Genomic DNA, 19,269 nt, shown 5'->3' on the forward strand with positions numbered 1-19,269 from the left:
ACGGAAAATTACCTCCCTTTTGAACTGTCCTGTATCTTACGATCGTTTTCATCAAATTCTATTTTTTTATTTTCTCCAATAAATAATTTCCTACCCTATGGATTTTCGTAATTTTTGGATATAATCATCTTAAAAGTACGAGGAATACGTAGATAGCATTGTTTTTGTGTGGAATTCAGGATTACCATTTCCGAACTCTTGTCCCAATAGTGTAGAAGCGCCCAAACTGTCAATCTATGCATTCATCTCGCTAATTGTTATCCTCGAGTTTTTTTTGGCCTTGATAAAGTGATGACTTGGTCTTTTAATAAAATAATTCTTACGCGCCTCTATTGTACAAAAGAACAAAATACTAAACTACACACACACACACACAATTTTCATCACGCGTACTTGCGTGTGTGTAATATCGGCTCAATCGCAGACATTACGCAAAATTTATAACGCAAAAGAATAAATTAAAAAAAGAAAGAGAAAAAGAACACCTCAGGTGCTTGTGTAGACTTTTAGATCAACGCATTTCAAGTGAAAACATTACGTAATTTACGTGTCATGTCGAAATTAGTATAAATTCCAAAAATTACAAAAAACGATCTAGTAGAAAAATAGGTGCTTGTTCATATTGGCACTAGTGGCGGCAACTAAAAGTAAAAAAAAAAAAAATACATAGAAAAGTCTCTATGATGAATGTACTTGTTACAGAACGAAGATTCATATTCCCAAAATCACGTAAATCGATCAAGTAGTTTTATTTAAAACTAAGAATCAAAATTTACGATTTTTATCGATTTTACTACTAAACTGTATTTAACATACGGCCAATTTTTGACCTCGACACTTCGATTTGAGTTGTCTACCTCTTATTTATTTTATCGGAGTTCATCATGGCTGACGAAAACACTACGACTCGTTTTGTTGTAAAAATTGATTTGTTTGAAAAAGAAAATCAAATTACGTGATTTTTGGAATATGACATCTTCGTTCTGTAACGAGTACGTACATCATACAGTTTTCTGTATTTTCTTTACTTTTAATCGCTGCCACAAGTGCCAAGCTGAATAAGAACCGAAAAATAATTGCAAGTAAAAATAGGATTTGTCGAAATTCGCATGTTTTAATGGGGAAGAGTTGTGTGACTAATTCAGTATGACAAACTGACTTATCTCCCTTGACTTACATTAAGGGTTCGACATTTTTAAACCAACACATTTCAGAACGTAATTGTGAATGATTTTTTTTTTAATACATCCAGTACGGTTTCTACCGAATCATTTTTGGAAGTTATAATTTCGACGTAACACGTAAGTACGTAATAATGTTTCACCTGAAATGCGTTGGTTTAAAAGACCACCAATCCACGCACAATATATATATATATATATATATATATATATATATATATATATATATATATATATATATATATATATATATATATATATATATATATATATAGACGTTATCCTTCGTCTTCAGCAAAAAGGTAAAAAATAAAAATTAAAAAAAAGAGAGAGACAATGAAAAGAAAAGAGGGAGAAAAAGAAAAAAAGAAAATGTATGAAAAAGGAAAAAAATCCGTTGGCCATCAAAAGAAACAATTTTGAAGGGAAAAGAAAGGAATGAAAAGGCGGAGAATTTTAAAAGATGAAGAAAAAAAACCCAGAAGAATTTGAACCCGCTAAAAGAAAGAAAGAAAGAAAGAAAAAGAGGACGAAGAGGGTATAAAAAATATTGAAAATTAAGAAAAAAGAAAAAGGAAAAAGACGAGAAAGAAAAAATGATAAAGAAAAAAAAAATCAGATGACGCTCTGAAGAGCAGAAAAGATGGTTTTATTTAGAATTCAGCCAAATTAAGAGAAAACGCATAAAAATCTTTATAATGTACGTACCCGTCACAGAACGGAAATATATTCCAAAAATCACGTAAATTGATCGAGTAGTTTTAATTTTATAAAGAAAATCAAATTTTATTAGTAAGCAAAAAGGGACTGTGTCGCGACGCTACTTTGGAAATAATGACAAGGCCAGATAAATCCACAGTAAATCGAACTTGCGAGATAAGTCTTGTAATGCTACCAATTTCACATTAATCGCTTTAAATCGTTTAAAAATGATTTTTCTTATAAAAATAAAACTGCTCGATCAATTTATGTGATTTTTAGAACGTGACATTTCCGTTACGTGACGGGTACGTACATCATAAAATAATTTTCCTATAGTTTTCTTTCTTTTTTTTTTTTAATTAGGTTGAATTCTAAATAAGAAAAAACGAGGAAAAGGAGAATTAAAAATAATTAAGAAAAAAATGAATGACACCAAAAGAAAGAAAGAAAAGAAAAACGAAAACTCCACAATTTATAGGACATCAATCAAAACACAAGTCGTACTAGGTTACAGTGTTAAGAGGGGTTGTTGGGTGCATACCTCCTCTTCGGATGGTCGACGTCGCAAGGGGTAATTCTCCGGCTCGTAATCCAGTGGCCAAAGGCAGGTGTAGGAACCTGGACAGCTGCGCAGGGACATGACGGTTCGGGCCTGCCCAGCTGATCTTCGACGACGCGTAGAAAAACGAGAAAGAAGCCAGCATCTACGACGCACTCGTTAGATGTAAAATAATAATAATAAAAATAGTAAAGTCCGTTTTATTTATATTTTTTTTAAATTATCATGAAGGGTCAAGGAGGACAATTTCGACCCCACTCCACCCACCCACGCTTTTTTATTTTTGTTTTTTTATATAAATTGTTTCAGTATCTTATTTTGTTTTACGTACGCCAATGTCACGACAGTCGAAAACTAGTCCATCTGAATGGATCGACAGACAAAAAAAATGTAATAAAAGAAACGATGGAGAGATCGAACCACGAATTGATTTTTATAAAGTAGGAGAGGAGGGGGGAGGTGGTTGGTTATAGAGAGAATAAAACAGAGTGGGAGGAAGAGAGAAACAATGAGATAGAAAGAGAGAGAGGAAGGTCGTGGGTGTCAGCAAGAGGAGAGTACAGTCTGTGCTTGCGTCAAGGAGATGAAAAAGAAAGAGAGGGAGTTTGAGTGGATGTAGACGTTTGTGAATGAGGGATCAGGAGAAGGGGAGGAGTGCCAAAATTGAAGATGGCTTCATTAAAACAATAGCAAAAAAAAAAAAAAAAAAAAAAAAAAAACTCAAAACATAATTGCTCATCTAAGGCGGGAAAAATATAAGAGAAAAATCAACATTTTTATATAAAGTGAACAATGGTTTATGCACAAGATTCTAAACTAATAAACCGATCATTATGAATTTTGGAACTAGGCTTAAGTGGTCGTAATGTGGGCTGTATTTAGTTTTAATTTTTTTGTGTTTTTTTTTTTACAAAGGAGACACCATTTATCAAGGCCCGGAGGATACGGGGTTAATGAGTGTACGTTAGTCAATGGAAAAATGTCGTAGTAATCGTTAATAGTGGAAATTTGATAAATTGGATTACTTAAGGGGAACGGCTCATCAAGAATTTGTTTACGTTGGACTTGAAGAAAACCATATTGTAGTCAGCTAGAGAGTAGGGAAACGGAACACAGTTCTGCATGCGTGCAGAAGAAAGAAACTTTGCTCATGGAATCTACGTTTAGGTTTTTGGCACAGATAAAGAGTTGGGGGAAATTATTGATAGTGGTTTCAGTTAGACGAGTGTTTTTCGTGAAAGTCAAGCCGGGGGGGGGGGCATAGAGTAGAATTCTTAGGAAATGGATAAAAAAGGGAGTGAAATCCCTTTGTTAAAGTTTAAATACTATTTTCTTTTTTTTAAAGTTTAGCAATAAGGACTTGTCCTGCCTTGATAGAGTTCAAAATAGACTTCGTAGCCTCGTAGGAGATGTCCTTTTCTCTTCCTTGCAACCTCTATCTCACAGAAGAGATGTTGCGAGTTTGTCTCTGATGTATCGTTATTTTCATGGAAAGTGTTCGACTGAGCTTCAATCTATGGTCCCCCCTCGCCAAACTGTCACAAGAAACACTCGTCTAGCTGTAAACACTATCAATAATTCCCCCCACTCTTTATCTGTGCCTAAACCTAAACGTAAATTCCATGAACAGAGCTTCTTTCTTAGAACTGCACGCCTGTGGAATTGTCTTCCGTTTTCCTGCTTTCCGGCTGACTACAATATGGTTGTGTTCAGGTCTAACGTAAATAAGTTCTTGATGAGCCGTTCCATATAAGTTATCAAATTTAACAAATTTTCATTACTAATGATTATTATATTGTCCAATTTCTACTGTACACTCTTTAACCCTTATCCTTGAGTGGCCTTGATAATGTGGTGATGCCTATGTAAAAAAAAAAAAAAAAAGTATTACGCATCAATTATTTCATATTCCAAAAATTTCATTTTTTTTTTTAATTTGTGCACAAGTTTAAAAATACAACTTTTTTTGGTTTTCAATTAACTTTTCCGTGTAATTATAGTCATTCAGATATTCTACATGATTTATACTTGCATAATATTTGCGTAAAAAAGGTTATAGTAAACCCCTCTTTCTGTGTATATATATATATTTATGAATGCGTATATATATTTGTTTCCAAAAACTTTGCCTACCAAACTCCTGTCAGTTTTTGGTCTACAAACTTAAAATATAGGGTATTCGAACCCATGCAAAACTTTATATTTGGGTTTTAGTCGGGAAAAATCGGTGCAAAAGTGTGAACATTAAAAAAAAAAATGAAATTTGTCAGGTGAAGATCGAACGACGTCATTACGAATATGCATGCGTAACGTAATAGCTATTGGTTCATGTTTTCATTTTTAACCTTGTAGCAAATATGTCTTCATGGCTCAGGCATTAACATCAAAGGAAAAAGTAAATCGTAAGCTAAACGTTTTGGTTTCGATTCTCGGTGGTGGCGCACAAGTCATTTTTTTTTTTTTTTTTTTTTTTTAAACTTTTATAAATCATTACTATATATTTAAGCGTATTTTACGACTGGGCAATGCCTGGCGACCTGCTAGTATATATATATATATTATATAAAAGCAAACATAGTTAACACTAACAGAAATTATCTGCTGAAGTATATCCTACAATATTGTCAGCATTCTTTAGAACATAGACTATTCACCCACAACCGTTGCTACCTGATCAGGCTGTCTGAAGATATTGGCTTCCTGAGACGAAATGCACCTAACATTGATGGCTTTTGTTTTTTTTTTTTTTGACTTCCTTTTGCAAAACGTATGTTCTGCAGAACCGAAAACAAAAACAACCCCCTCCCATTTCCACTTTCTATCCCCCCCCTCTTTCTGACTGGTTTCCTAACTTAAAATCTACCAAACATTAATACTGTATCCCTTTTCCCTCTCCCATTGCAAAACTCATTCATGTTCTGCAGGGCAAGGAACAAAAACGATAAAATCCAATGCAAAACCAAACACTACAAACTCGCGATTGCAGATACAAAAATCTTGAAGACTAAAAACCTTCTACAAAATAACTGAAAGCAACATGACTATTTCCAAAATAACTGCATTCCGCATTAGATAACACGAAAAACAAGGCGCACAAGTCATTTTTTAAAAAAAAACTTTTATAAATCATTACTATCATATTTAAGCGTATTTTACGACCGGGCAATGCCTTGCGGCCTGCTAGTATATATATATATATATATATATATATAAAAGCAAACATAGATAACACTAACAGAAATTATCTGCTGAACTATATCCTACAATATTGTCAGCATTCTTTAGAACATAGACTATTCACCCACAACCGTTGCTACCTGATCAGGCTGTTTGAAGATATTGGCTTCCCAAGACGAAATGCACCTAACATTGATGTTTTTTGTTTTTCTACTTCCTTTTGTAAAACAGTTCACTTCTTGTAAGTAAAAAAAAAAAAAAAAAAAAAAAAAAAAATACTCGAGCTAAGATCGAAACCAAAACCTAAAAACAGTGAGTCAAGTACGATAACCATTAGGCCAGATTGCCACGATCTTAAAAGTGTTTTCAGACCTACTTATTATTCTTAACAAAAGTAATCTGTCATGTAAACGATTCACACATGCGCATTCGTGGAACATTTGACAAACAGATAAAAATCTGATGATCCCCCCCCCCCCATATACCAAATTTTTTATTTGGACCCCTTTAGCCGCCCGTTTTTTGAATGAAAGCTGATTAAAAAAAAGTTCTCCACATGTCTGAATACCTTATATACCAAAATTCAAGTCTGTAGATAAAAAATTCGCTGAGTATATAGGTTGAGAATTGTACTCAAACACAGTACATTTAGCAGTTTTGCATGGCGCTGGACTCAAACTGAAATATGTTAAGGCCTTGGGAACTTTTGGGGCTAAATGGTAGGGAGGAGCAAATGATGGACTTAGTCATTTCTTTTTTGCATGATACAGAACTCAAATTTACATATGTTAAAGCCTAAAACTGCACCGTTTGTTCATTTTCACCAGGAGTTGACGTCCCCTGGGGACTTTTGGGGCTAAATAGGGGGAGGGGCATGCTGCAACTAGTAATTTTTTTTCATGCCTCGTCCACTGGGCACTCACGGGGGACCATGCATGCTTCACTTGTTTTAAAAAATTTCGGTTTGAATTATTACAATTTCTTTTCGTTCTTATAAATTTTTACATCACAGCGGCGTGCGACACCTTAATAAGTTGTACTGATTGACCGCAAAGTGTTAAGTCCGCCTTACAATGTTATCAGGGATACCGGAAAATTTGACCCAAAACCGTTGATTTTTTTTTTTTTTTTTTTTTTTTTGGTTATTTTTTAACCCTAAATATTTTTTTGTGAAGGGGGAAGATAGGCAGCTATTTTTGTATCAAGTTTTATTGATTGGATTTCTAATGGAATTTATTACTGGCAGACGATTTGACGCAGTTTTACAATCGGTCACTATGCAGAGGGAGATAACTCTTTTACTAAGAGATTCGTTCATTTTTACATCTCAATTTAGGACGCTCGATGCAACGGTATTTTTTATTTAAAAAAAAAAAAAAAAAGTTGTGAAGATTTTTTTTTAAAGTAACAAATTTGGTAACATCAGTAATACAATACATCGGACAATTACCAAATATAAGTAAAATCTAGATGTTAAAAATATTTTTTTCTAATCTAAAGTTTGACTTAGTTTTTTACCTAATGAGCAAGGCCTTATGATGTGTGTGCAATATAAATTAAAAAAAAAAAATTGCAGTTTAGGTAAAAATATTAGGTTGACAAGAAAGTTCTTGCAGAATTTTTAATTTTGATTTCAAATGATTTTATTTTCAAACAAGTTTTTGCGATAATAACTTTACTTTATATATCATTTTAAAGAGCGTTTTTCTATCTAATCGTTTAAATTACAATCGTTTTAAAACAATTATGTTTTCTTTTCAGAACGTTGAATACAAGATGGAAAAAAAAAGCTAATTTGCACAATTTTCTTACTTAAATTCAAGCTAGGCCAAAAAGATGCTGAAACAGATCACAATATCAATGAAGCGTTTAGCCAAGGAAACACTACTAAGTGCACAGCACAATGGTAGTTCAAGAAATTTCGTGGTGGCGATGAGACTCTTGAAGATGAGTGTAGTGGTCAGCGATCGGATGTTGACAACGATTAATTAGAAGCCTTAGTCGAAGCCAAGTCGTGCACAACTGTTGGAGAACTTGCTTTTGAATTTGACATAACTCATAAGACGATTTCAAACCAATTTAGAGATTAGAAAGACAAAAAAATTTGATAAATTGGTGCCTCACGAATTGAACGGTGACCAAAAGAAATGCCGTGATGAAGTGTCATCTTCCCTTCTTTTATACAACAAGAACGACCCGTTTCGAGACCAGGTTGTGACTTGCGATAAAAAAGTGGGTTCTTTACAACAACCAGTGATGCTCAGCTGAGTGGTAAGATACCGACGAAGCTCCACAACATTTCCTAAAGCCAGAAAAGGTCATACTGAACGTTTGGTGATCTGTGATTAAGTCTCATCCATTAGTTTTTTTTTAATGCAAGCGAAAACATTACGGCAGAGAAGTACTAATTTCTAAATCTACTTTTGTCACTGATCTACAATATATACACACTGACAGCGAATAAAACACAACACAGCTGATCTATAAAATACTTTTGTTTAGTTCACACTGACAATAATAATTTTGGATTTTACAATTATGGCAGCTGTTTGACATCGATGAAGGTGCATGGGATGGTGTGGATATTTGGCAGCTTGTCCTCGCTCTGTGACCGAATGATGCTCGCTTTCTGTTGTGTTGATTTATATAAATATTCTTTCACCCTGGAATGTTTAATATTTCCCATTGTCTATGGTTCTAATCCGTTGACTGATATTTCTGGTCAAATTATGCATTCCAATTTCTTACATGGAATTGATTTGTGTGTGTGTGCCTTTCTTCCTCGAGTCAACTGCCAAATATCCAACTAATTCTAACCAGAAATCACCTTCGATTCCATAAAGATATTTGGATTATTCGAAAGTTATTTTCAGGTTTCATTCAATCTAACCTCTGACCTTTTTTCAGATGTATTTTGTCGGACTCTGGAATCTTTCTGCTGAGAATCTGCACGGAATTCAAATGGAACCCTTTATTTAATCTATGGGGGTAGCATGCTCTTGTTCTGTCAGCCATGATTAGGTAGAAGTCTGAAGTAATTAATTTGAGCGTTGCCAACACTGAGGATTGAACCTTTAAAGTACGGAAGAGTTTTACTTACAATTGAATTTTAACAAGGACTTTATCCATTGCGCCACAAGTTCTTATGGAAATAATACGAATTATCAATTTTCATCGCAAAAAACTCAAAAACCGAAAAGTTTTCACTTGGTTTCAGTTTTCTTTTTTAGGACGAAATAATTTGACGTGATGGTGACAGCCAGACTTGAATCAAGGAAATGGATCTGAAATTGTTACAGGATGTTGGAAAATGTAATTGGCACAGAAAAACACACACAAAAAAGCACACTTTGTTGGCTTCCTTCAGTTAAAAGACAATGGATACCCTCTGAGAGAGTACCTGCATGATAATTAGTTTATAATGAGGCAGTTGTGTCTCAGTCACCATCGACACTTGTTTATAAACCCGCATCTTGAATGTCATATTCACGTTCCAGTCAATGTAACTCCCGACCTTATTCAGGTGGATCTTGTCGAACCTACGGAATTTTTCTGTTCAAACCCGGGAGTCTATCTAACTTGGCAAATCTGTATGGATTTTTGAATCGAATGGAACATCTGGGCAGGAGCTGCTAGAAAGGACTTATCCTGCCTTGACAGAGTTCAAAATAGACTTCGTAGCCTCGTAGGAGATGTCCTTTTCTTTTCCCTGCAGCCTCTTTCTCACAGAAAAGACGTTGCAAGCCTGTCTCTGCTTTATCATTATTTTCATGGCAAGTGCTCGTCTGAGCTCCAATCTATGCCCCCCCCTCGCCAAACTTTCACAAAAAACACTCGTCTAGCTGAAAACACTAACAAAAATTTTCCCCACTCTTTATCTGTCCCTAAACCTAAATGTAGATTCCATGAGCAAAGCTTCTTTCTTAGAACTGCATGCTTGTGGAATTGTCTTCCGTTTGCCTGCTTTCCAGCTGACTATAATATGGTTGTCTTCAAGTCCAATGTAAACAAGTTCTTGATGAGCCATTCCACTCAAGTTAACAAATTTACCAAATTTGCATTTCTACCGACTATTATATTATCCAATTGACTACTGTACACTCTTTAACGCTTATCCTCGAGTGGTCTCCGGGCCTTGATAAGTGGCGATGCCTATGTAAAAAAACAAAACAAAAAATTAAAAAAAAAAAAATTTTTTTTAATCCACAAGTGTAGCGTGCTCTTGCTCTGTCAGCCATGACTGAGGATTGAACCTTCAATCTCCAGAAGCATATTATGTACAACTGAATTCTATCAAGTACTCTATTCACTGCGCCACAGGTAATACGAATTATCAATCCACAATGGCTGCCCCCTCTTCCCTGGGGCAGGGGGGTCTGCATGGTGAGCTGCTTATAATAAAACAAGGGTGGCAAAAAAAAATCACCATTCACACTTTTTATGAACCAACATTCACCAAGTCCAGTAATAGAGACAAAAAATTCATGACAATCAGAAGCAGTGCTGGGGTAAGCAGAGTTTTCCTACTGAAACAATTACCTTACCAAGGCTTGAGAGTGCAGTCCATGTTGATATTTCACTCATACTGATGAACAAATTCATACTTATCACCATCATATTTGGTTTAACATTCGTTTTACATGCTGACATGTATTGGACGGCTTTTAAAAATTGACTTCCAAACTAACCTATCTCTGGACAGGTATTTATTTATCCCTCTTTTTTGCAATTCCATTTTTATCACTTTTTTTTTTAATGTTTTTCTTAACCAACTGACCCTGCTACCTCAACTGTTGTACATCGACTAACGCAAGCACTCCCCTCACAACTCTCAAACATATATGATCTTTCTTATATAAAAGTCACTTTGTGTGTGTGTGGGGGGGGTTCTTCCTTATAGGTTCCGAAACGGCTGAGCCTATCTTTTTCAAATTTCACACAAAGCTAATTTAAATGTCTGGCAGTGTTCTTAGTATTGTACAGAAATTCATCCGATAATTATCAAGAATTAAAATAATCCGATCCTAAAAATGGTCTTTCTTTCTTATAGATAAAAAATAAGAATTTTTAAAGAGGAATATTTTAGGTTGTACCGGCAAGGGAGATAATAAAATCTTAACAAGTAATTTCTTCTTACAAAAAAAAAAAAAAAAAAGAAAAGATTTGTTGATATCTGGAAACACAGAGCATTCGATTACAGATTGAATGATCGTGTGTCAAACCAGGGTGGACGGCACGATTTTCATTTTTTTCTTATTAATGAGTTCAATTTACGATAAAAGAAGAGGTATCATTTAAAATCGCTGCAAATCATTTCTTCGTTTACATATTTTAAAACTAAACATTAATCAGACGTGACTTGACTTTCCAGAGCATTCATTTCAACCCAAATATCAGCTGGCGTGATATTGTAACCAAACACAGACGGAACTTAATGAACAACATTATCATTATTATTTTTAATTTTAATTTTTTTTTTTTTTGCAAATTATTCTTTGTAATATATAATATTCAATAGAGAATTGATTCTATAATAACACACAATCTGCATAAATTAAAATATCATATGTAAGCGTATTGTACGACCGGGCAATGCCGGGCCTCGAGCTAGTTTCAGCATACACATGACACAATGGTGAACAGCCCAACAGCTAATTATCTGTTTTAAATTAGCAGACATTCTAAATCTATCAATAAAACCTTTGTTTCTGTTACAATAAATAAATAAATAGAAAATAGAATAAAAAAAATTAAATTTTTTTTTAAAGAAATATTTATTTATCTTTAAAGATATGAAGCAAGCTTTCGCCTGTAAAAGGGCTTTTTCAGGCAATTTATTTTTAATTGTTTTTTTTTTTCTCTCTCCTTAGAGATGTAATAATCTCTCTGGTTAGTAGTCCGTTAGGATGTTAACTGGACAGATTTTAAGTCTTTCCAAGTGCAAGCTTGTGGCTCATGTGACAATGTTCCACGAAATAGGACACTTATTTTTTGAAATATCATTATGAATGAATATTAAAAATAAAAGAAATAGAAATAAAAAAAAAAGTTTAATATATAAATGGCTATCTGTCTGTCTCCATATTTTCAAACTATCTCTTCGGAAACTGAAAGTTGCAGAGCGGTGCTAGGAGCCTCAAATGATTGGATTTATTACGAACTATTCTTTTATGGGTCTTTAGCTGGTTAGAATTGTTTTTAAGAGATCAAAAAATGGGTCAAAACTGAAAAAAAAAAATCGTTATACATTTTGTACGTTCATCTTAGTTTATTTTTAAGCAGTTCATATGCGTGTCACGTTGGTACAGCGATAACGTCACCAACTTTGAATGCTAGAGTTTCGGTTTCGATTCTAGCTGATGGTAGCTAAATACTTTTTTTTTCTTACTTTTGAAATTACGACTCCATAATAACATTATAACAAAAATGTGGTGAGACGACAACAACTACGGATGGCAGTGATGGCTGAGAATGCAATTAGGAGATTTGAAGTTCCTATTCGTTGCGGTTACCACCTGACGAAGGCCAGAGGAAGTTGGCCGAAACGTTGTGAACCAATAAAAAGATTAAAAAAAAAAAAAAAAAAAAAAAAAAAAAAAAAAAAAAAAAAAAAAAAAAAAAACAACAACAACTAATAAAGATGAGACTAATAGTCCGAAATAAAAATAAAATTAACATATAATGCTCATCTCAAAATAAATCTCCAATTAAGGAATGATATATATATCTATAATAACATATACAAGATCTGGACAAATTAAAATATCATATTTAAGCGTATTTTATGGCCGGGCAAAGCTAGTAAAAAATAAAACAAAAAAAAAAGAAGCAAAAAAATAAAAACAAATTTATTTTATACAAAATCGATAAAATCAATAAAAAGAAAAGAGTTTTAAATGTTCCGACCTTTCTGCCTGTTTCTTTTACCAGGGCAACTTCGGATCACCTTGGATTATTGCGGAAGATTATTGTCAAGGGCACTTGGAGAAGTGATTGACAAATTGGATTTGGAATCATGTCAGAGGAACTTTAGAGGATTATAAAAAGAAAGTTGGTGTTAATAAATGCCGCGTATAGATGTTCGGGCCTTTCAGGCAATAATGAATCTCATCGGTCGAGAGAAATACTGGAGGGTAAATTTATTTTACTGATTTGGAAGTACAAAACTGCTCTGTATAGAAGAGTGCTGGGAACTTAAATTTTTTTTTTACTATTTTTCATTTCAAATAATGTATATTGCCACTGGGAACGTAAGGGGCTACTATTTAGGATAGTGTCTAACAGGGAGCTGTAGGGAGTTGAGCAGCAAGATGTCTGTTCATATTGCATTTAAACTTCTGCATGTTGACACACAAACCCACGCATTCACATCTCGAGCTATATTATTTGTCATATACATACGCGCACACAAACAGACGCGCGCACGTCCACACACCCACATATATTCACGTTCACGTACATACACTCACATTCACGTGTATACACACACACACACGTTAACGTACGCACATGTAAGCACAGATGGACGACGTCACTTCCTTTTCAAAGGAAATCCATACATGCGCAAAAGACCACCGGAAACAAGTATAAAAGCAAGAGACAAGCTGTTTCCAGCCCTTTTTAGACCAGCCTCCAAGCTGGGTGGTCTACGGACCGACAGCGTGCCTTTTCGGCAGGCACGCGCACGCCTCATGCCACTTGCTACTATGTGGGACAAAGAGCTAACAGACAGTACGTACACTCTTTCTCTATCTACTACTTGTGCCAGAGAACACCACCGCGTAGCTGACGGCTAACATGGCGCACAGTTTAACTGATTTCAACCCTCTATCCTTCGTCTTTGTCTACACGCTGGACTATCATTCTCATTTCTACTATATTACTCACTTCTTTTCCGATGCGCGAACAAACGATAGTGACCCGAACGTGAGATGAAAACACATTTCCTTTTTCCTTCTATAATACCAATCCCGCAACAAACGATGGTTACACCCGCGCGGACATGAGCACATGTTATATCTAAAACATTCATTCTTTCAACAGTAAATAAACGACACGTTTATCTTATCTATCAATTGAGTGTTTGTTTCCTTCATTCCATTCGTTTCATTATTTTCTTTTGTAACGGGATTAGGATTTATATATCCTAGACCTCTACAGTTTTTTTTGAAAGGATGAGAGTTCATATAGAAACGTTGTTTTAATTTGAATAAAATAAAATACGCATCAAGTGCGCTTGAAAGCCAAATCACAACGTAATATTAGGAAAATAAACAACATGGCAAGGAAGAAGAAAAGGAAAAAAACAAAAACAAAAAAAAAACACCGAAGATGGAGTATACCTCTGAAATATATTTGTGATAAATTTCAAACAAGAAAAATATTTGTTTATTTTCCTAATATTACGTTGTGATTTGGTTTTCAAGCGCACTTGATGCGTATTTTATTTAAGTTTTTTGGAGTTTATTTTGAAAAAAAAACTTTTGTTTAAAATTGATGCAGTTTTTGATAGTTTTACAGTAGAACCCCGAGATACGACATCAACAATTATTAACAAAATACAGTACAGTATATAATACACATATATATAATCAAATAACATTATAATCAAATAACATTATAATCAAATAACATTATAATCAAATAACATTATAATCAAATAACATTATAATCAAATAACATTATAATCAAATAACATTATAATCAAATAACATTATAAATAACAACGTAAGGCGAGGTAAATGCCGTAACCAGGGGCAGGAAAAACATTGTATTCCACATCGTAACCTGAAGAAAAGATATCTTAGGACCACCGTATTCCGGCGTCTACTATATTTCTCTTTAAGACAAGTTGTGCGTGTTCACACTTCAAATAAACATCCTGCTTTCATCTGAACTTTATTTATTTTGTATTAACAATTGTCACAGATTCTTATTACTGACCAGCAGGGAGACTCGACGTTGCCCGGGATTAACAAATATTCTGCACCATACTTTCATTCTCATCAAAATTCGTGCAATCGCCCATTTTTTAATCAAATCAATTGGTTACCTGCTCGAGTTGAGGACTGCGGTGGACCGGGAGAAAGCTTCACATGTCACATGGCAGTGACTTAGTTAATAATACAATGTTGTCAACATTGCACTGTAGAGAACCTACTGTTGATTTTATAAATTCATTTTTAATGTAATGGCTTGAATTAAAGTTTAACATTTAAAAGTCAAGTATCATAGTTTACTTGTGCTCTAAACAAAAACATTTATTTTGAACGCGCCCTTGTCATATCAAAGAACTTACTGTTATTTTTATAAATCTAATATATAAAAGGCTATATGTCTGTCTCCATATTTTCAAACTATCTCTTCCAAAACGAAAAGTCGCAGAGCGGTGCTATTTTATACAGGCCGTTCTTTTATGGGTCTTTAGTCGGTTAAAATTGATTTTAAAGGATCAAAAATGGGTCAAAATTAAAAAAAATCGTTAAATATTTTGTATTTTTATCTTAGTTTATTTTTAATCAATTCAAATCCATGTCATGTTTGTACAGTGGTAACGTCACCAGCTTTGAATGCTACAGTTTTGATTTTGGTTTCGATTCTAGCTGATGGCACCCAAATACTTTTTTTTTTTTTTTTTGAAATCACGACTATAATAATATATACGAAATCTCAAATTAAAATATCATATTTAAGCATTTTTTACGCCAGGTTAAAGATCCCCCTCCATGCTACTATTTGTATATATCAATGGACCTGAGTTAATCTCGTCAGCATCAGACAAAGCCAAACTCTTTGCCAAGAACTATGCAGCTAATTCTACCCTTTGCGACCAAGACCGCCAACCCTCAATATTTCCTCCTGTATCAGAAAACACGCTATGTGATATACAAATATCTGTACATGATGTTGCCAAGGTAATACAAAACCCTTGATTTCAGTAAAGCAACCCTAACCCTGACGGTATTCCAATTATAGTATTAAAACCAGAACTAGCGCCCATACGTACAAAACTGTTTAAACGTTGTCTTAAGGAAAATTGCTTCCCATCACCCTGGAAAGTCTCATCAGTATGCCTTGTATTTAAGAATTCAGGTGATCGTTCATCCCTCTCTCAGTACAGGCCAATAAGTCTCCTGTGCGTCATGAGTAAGTTGCTGGAATCTGTGTTAAATACAGAAGTAATCAACCATCTCAGCAAAAATAACCTTCTTAGTGACACACAATATGGTTTCCGTTCTGCTAGATCTACAGCAGATGTGCTTACAGTTATATCTGATAGGATTAGTGAATCTCTCGACAGAGGCAACCTTTCTAGGGCAATTGCTCTGGACATATCAAAGGCCTTTGATAGGATATGGCATAAAGGTTTACTTCACAAGATCTCCGCCTATGGTATAGCTGGAAATGTCTTCTCAATTATTAAATCATTTCTTTCTGATAGGTTCATAAGAGTAGTAGTTGATGGGCAAAAATCAGAAGCTCACAGTATTAATGCTGGAGTCCCTCAGGGGTCCATCCTGGGCCCAACTCTTTTCCTGATCTATATTAATGATCTTTCAAATCACATCCTTACATCATTTGTAGATATTTATGCTGATGACACTACCACTTATGGTAGCACATCTAAGACAGTAAACGACCAAGTTCTCTCTGATTCTCTCTCCTCTGATCTTGATCACGTTGTACAATGGGGAAAGGAGTGGCTGGTTACTTTTAATGAATCTAAAACCAAGCTTCTATCTTTACATCATCAACGTTCTGATCCCCATCTGGCATCAATTAAAATGAATGGCTCTCGTCTTGGGGAGGCCTCAAGTTTTGACAAGCTTCTGGGCTTGACCTTTACTCCTGATCTTAAATGGAATACGTACATCAAATTTGTTGCCAAGGCCGCTGGAAAAATGGTCGGATCTTTCTATCGATCCAGTAGATATCTCACTGCTGATGAAATTCTCTATCATTATAAGAGCCAGGTACATCCAAGGATGGAATACTGTTGCCACATATGGGCAGGAGCTGTTAGAAAGGACTTGTCCTGCCTTGATAGAGTTCAAAATAGACTTTGTAGCCTCGTAGGGGATGTCTTTTTCTCTTCGCTGCAACCTCTTTCTCACAGAAGAGATGTTGCGAGTTTGTCTCTGCTTTATCGTTATTTTCATGGAAAGTGTTCAACTGAGCTTCAATCTATGGTCCCCCCTCGACAAACTTTCACAAGAAACACTAGACTAGCTGAAAACATTATCAATAATTTTCCCCACTCTTTATCTGTGCCTAAACCTAAACATAGATTCCATGAACAAAGCTTCTTTCTTAGAACTGCACGCCTGTGGAATTGTCTTCCGATTTCCTGCTTTCCGGCTGACTATAATATGGCTGTCTTCAAGTCCAACGTGAACAAGTTTCTGAAGAGCCGTTCCACTTAAGTTAACAAATTTACTGAACTTCCATTACTATATTGTCCTTTTGACTACTCTACACTCTTTAACCCTTATCCTTGAGTGGCCGATTGGCCTTGATAAGTGGTGACGCCTATGTAAAAAAAAAAAAAAAAATGGTTTCAATTAAAGTTTAAAATGCAAAAGTTAGGTATCATGGTTTAGTTATGTTCATTCATTTCAAATGCGCCCCGTTTTATCAAAATACTTACTGTTGATATTACATGACGGGCCCTTCTGCTTGTGCGGTGATAAAAACTTCTAAAATTAATTTGTAATCAAAATCAGACTTTTCTTCATTTAATTGGATTGTTTCATAATCAATTATCGATACTTATCAGAGGCATTCCATTAGACAATGCATTTATGTGAAATTAATAAAAAAAAAAAAAAATTGCCCCAGCCGTTTCTGACTCTACAGGGAAGGAATTGCCACACACACAAAGTGGCTTTTATGTATAACTAGCGAGTTTGGAGGTGTGTGTGTGTGGAAACTCCGGGGGTGGGGGGGGGGGGGGGGGGTTAAAAAAAAAAAAAAAAAAAAAAAAAAAAGTAAGTATGAGCCTATTTACTATGCCTCCCCACGGGACAGAGTTAGACACCAGGGTCGTTTTTTAACGTGGAGAAAAGGTACAAAAATAAAAAATTGTCTCAGTCGTGAAGGACTGATCCTCGACCGAAAGAGAACAAGAAATGGAAGTGCAGCATCTGAAGAACAGATGGTATTTATTTGCTCCCCCACCGAGCAAATTAGGCACAAGGCCGATTTTTAATGTGAGGAGTGAAGGGAGGGGGAAGGGAAAAAGGGGACCAGCTCCCGAGAGGTAGGAAATGGGAGCTGGTTAAAGGTCAGGCATGTGGGGTTGCCCCCACATCTGGTCTTTGCTAGTCATAGCTTGCAGCATCTGCCGGAACAGATACTACACTTTGATCTTGACCAAAAAGGCCAAGTTTGAAAAGTAAAAAAAAAAGTAAGTATGAGGATCGAACCCGTTGAGGCAAAGTTGTAAATTAAAGTGTGAAAAAAAAAAAAATACGACGTTAACGATTGCCCCATCACGAGATGCTAACGGAAACACGTTTGAATTTATTTAATTACTTGGATTTAGCAGGTGCCCGTATTAATGAGTTAATGAGGTCAAGTTTGACTGCAGGATAGTATTCATTTACTGCTGAACGCTCCCCCCCCAATATGTTATAGGAAAAAGACTAACCCACATACGGCGAGCAACAAATATTGAATATTTATCTTCCCGAAATCGAGCAAATTAAATAGACAGGCGAGCTTCGTTGTTAACTCTGAGATATTATGATTTATATGTGCTGTAAAAAGTTGTTAGGCGAGCGACTGCTTCTCTGAAAAAAGCCTTTTGTTGACATACAGAAAAAGCGAACACACATACATAGATTTTCGCTTTTATATATATAGAGATAGACTAGCGATGAAGACAATTAGCATAATAATAATAATCATAATAATAATAATAATCATAATAATAATCATAATAATAATCATAATAATAATCATAATAATAATCATAATAATCATAATAATAATCATAATAATCATAATAATAATCATAATAATAATAATAATAATCATAATAATAATAATAATAATAATACTAAAAATAATAATCATAATAATAATAATAATAATACTAAAAATAATAATCATAATAATAATAATAATAATAATAATAATAATAATCATCATAATAATAATAATAATAATAATAATAATAATAATAATCATAATAATAATAATAATCATAATAATAATAATAATCATAATAATAATAATAATAATAATAATAATAATAATAATAATCATAATAATAATAATAATAATAATCATAATCATAATAATCATAATAATAATCATAATAATCATAATAATAATCATAATAATCATAATAATCATAATAATACTAATAATAATCATAATAATAATAATACTAAAAATAATAATAATACTAAAAATAATAATCATAATAATAATAATAATAATAATCATAATAATGATACTAATAATAATAATAATAATAATAATGATACTAATAATAATAATAATAATAATAATGATACTAATAATAATAATAATAATAATAATAATAATCATAATAATGATACTAATAATAATAATAATGATACTAATAATAATAATAATAATGATACTAATAATAATAATAATAATGATACTAATAATAATAAT

At 33.9% G+C, this 19,269-nt stretch overlaps 1 protein-coding gene across 2 annotated transcripts in view; it reads right to left on the reverse strand.

Annotated features, from left to right (window-relative positions):
- The window catches only part of LOC145269850 (uncharacterized), a 509,018-nt gene that overhangs the window by 128,267 nt on the left and 361,482 nt on the right, over positions 1–19,269 (reverse strand). The window contains exon 1 of one of the 2 annotated variants that reach the window (XM_080125578.1): positions 2,425–2,881. The exons of the other annotated variant lie outside the window; for it this stretch is intronic. Within the exon in view, the coding sequence (XP_079981704.1) occupies positions 2,425–2,523 (99 nt within the window). The 5' untranslated portion in view covers positions 2,524–2,881. Of the gene's footprint in view, positions 1–2,424; positions 2,882–19,269 lie in introns of those variants that run through there. 2 annotated transcript variants of the gene reach the window in all.

This window comes from Euprymna scolopes, chromosome 45 (genome assembly GCF_053919585.1).
Source record: "Euprymna scolopes isolate OS-2025 chromosome 45, ASM5391958v1, whole genome shotgun sequence".
Lineage (NCBI taxonomy): Eukaryota > Metazoa > Mollusca > Cephalopoda > Sepiida > Sepiolidae > Euprymna > Euprymna scolopes.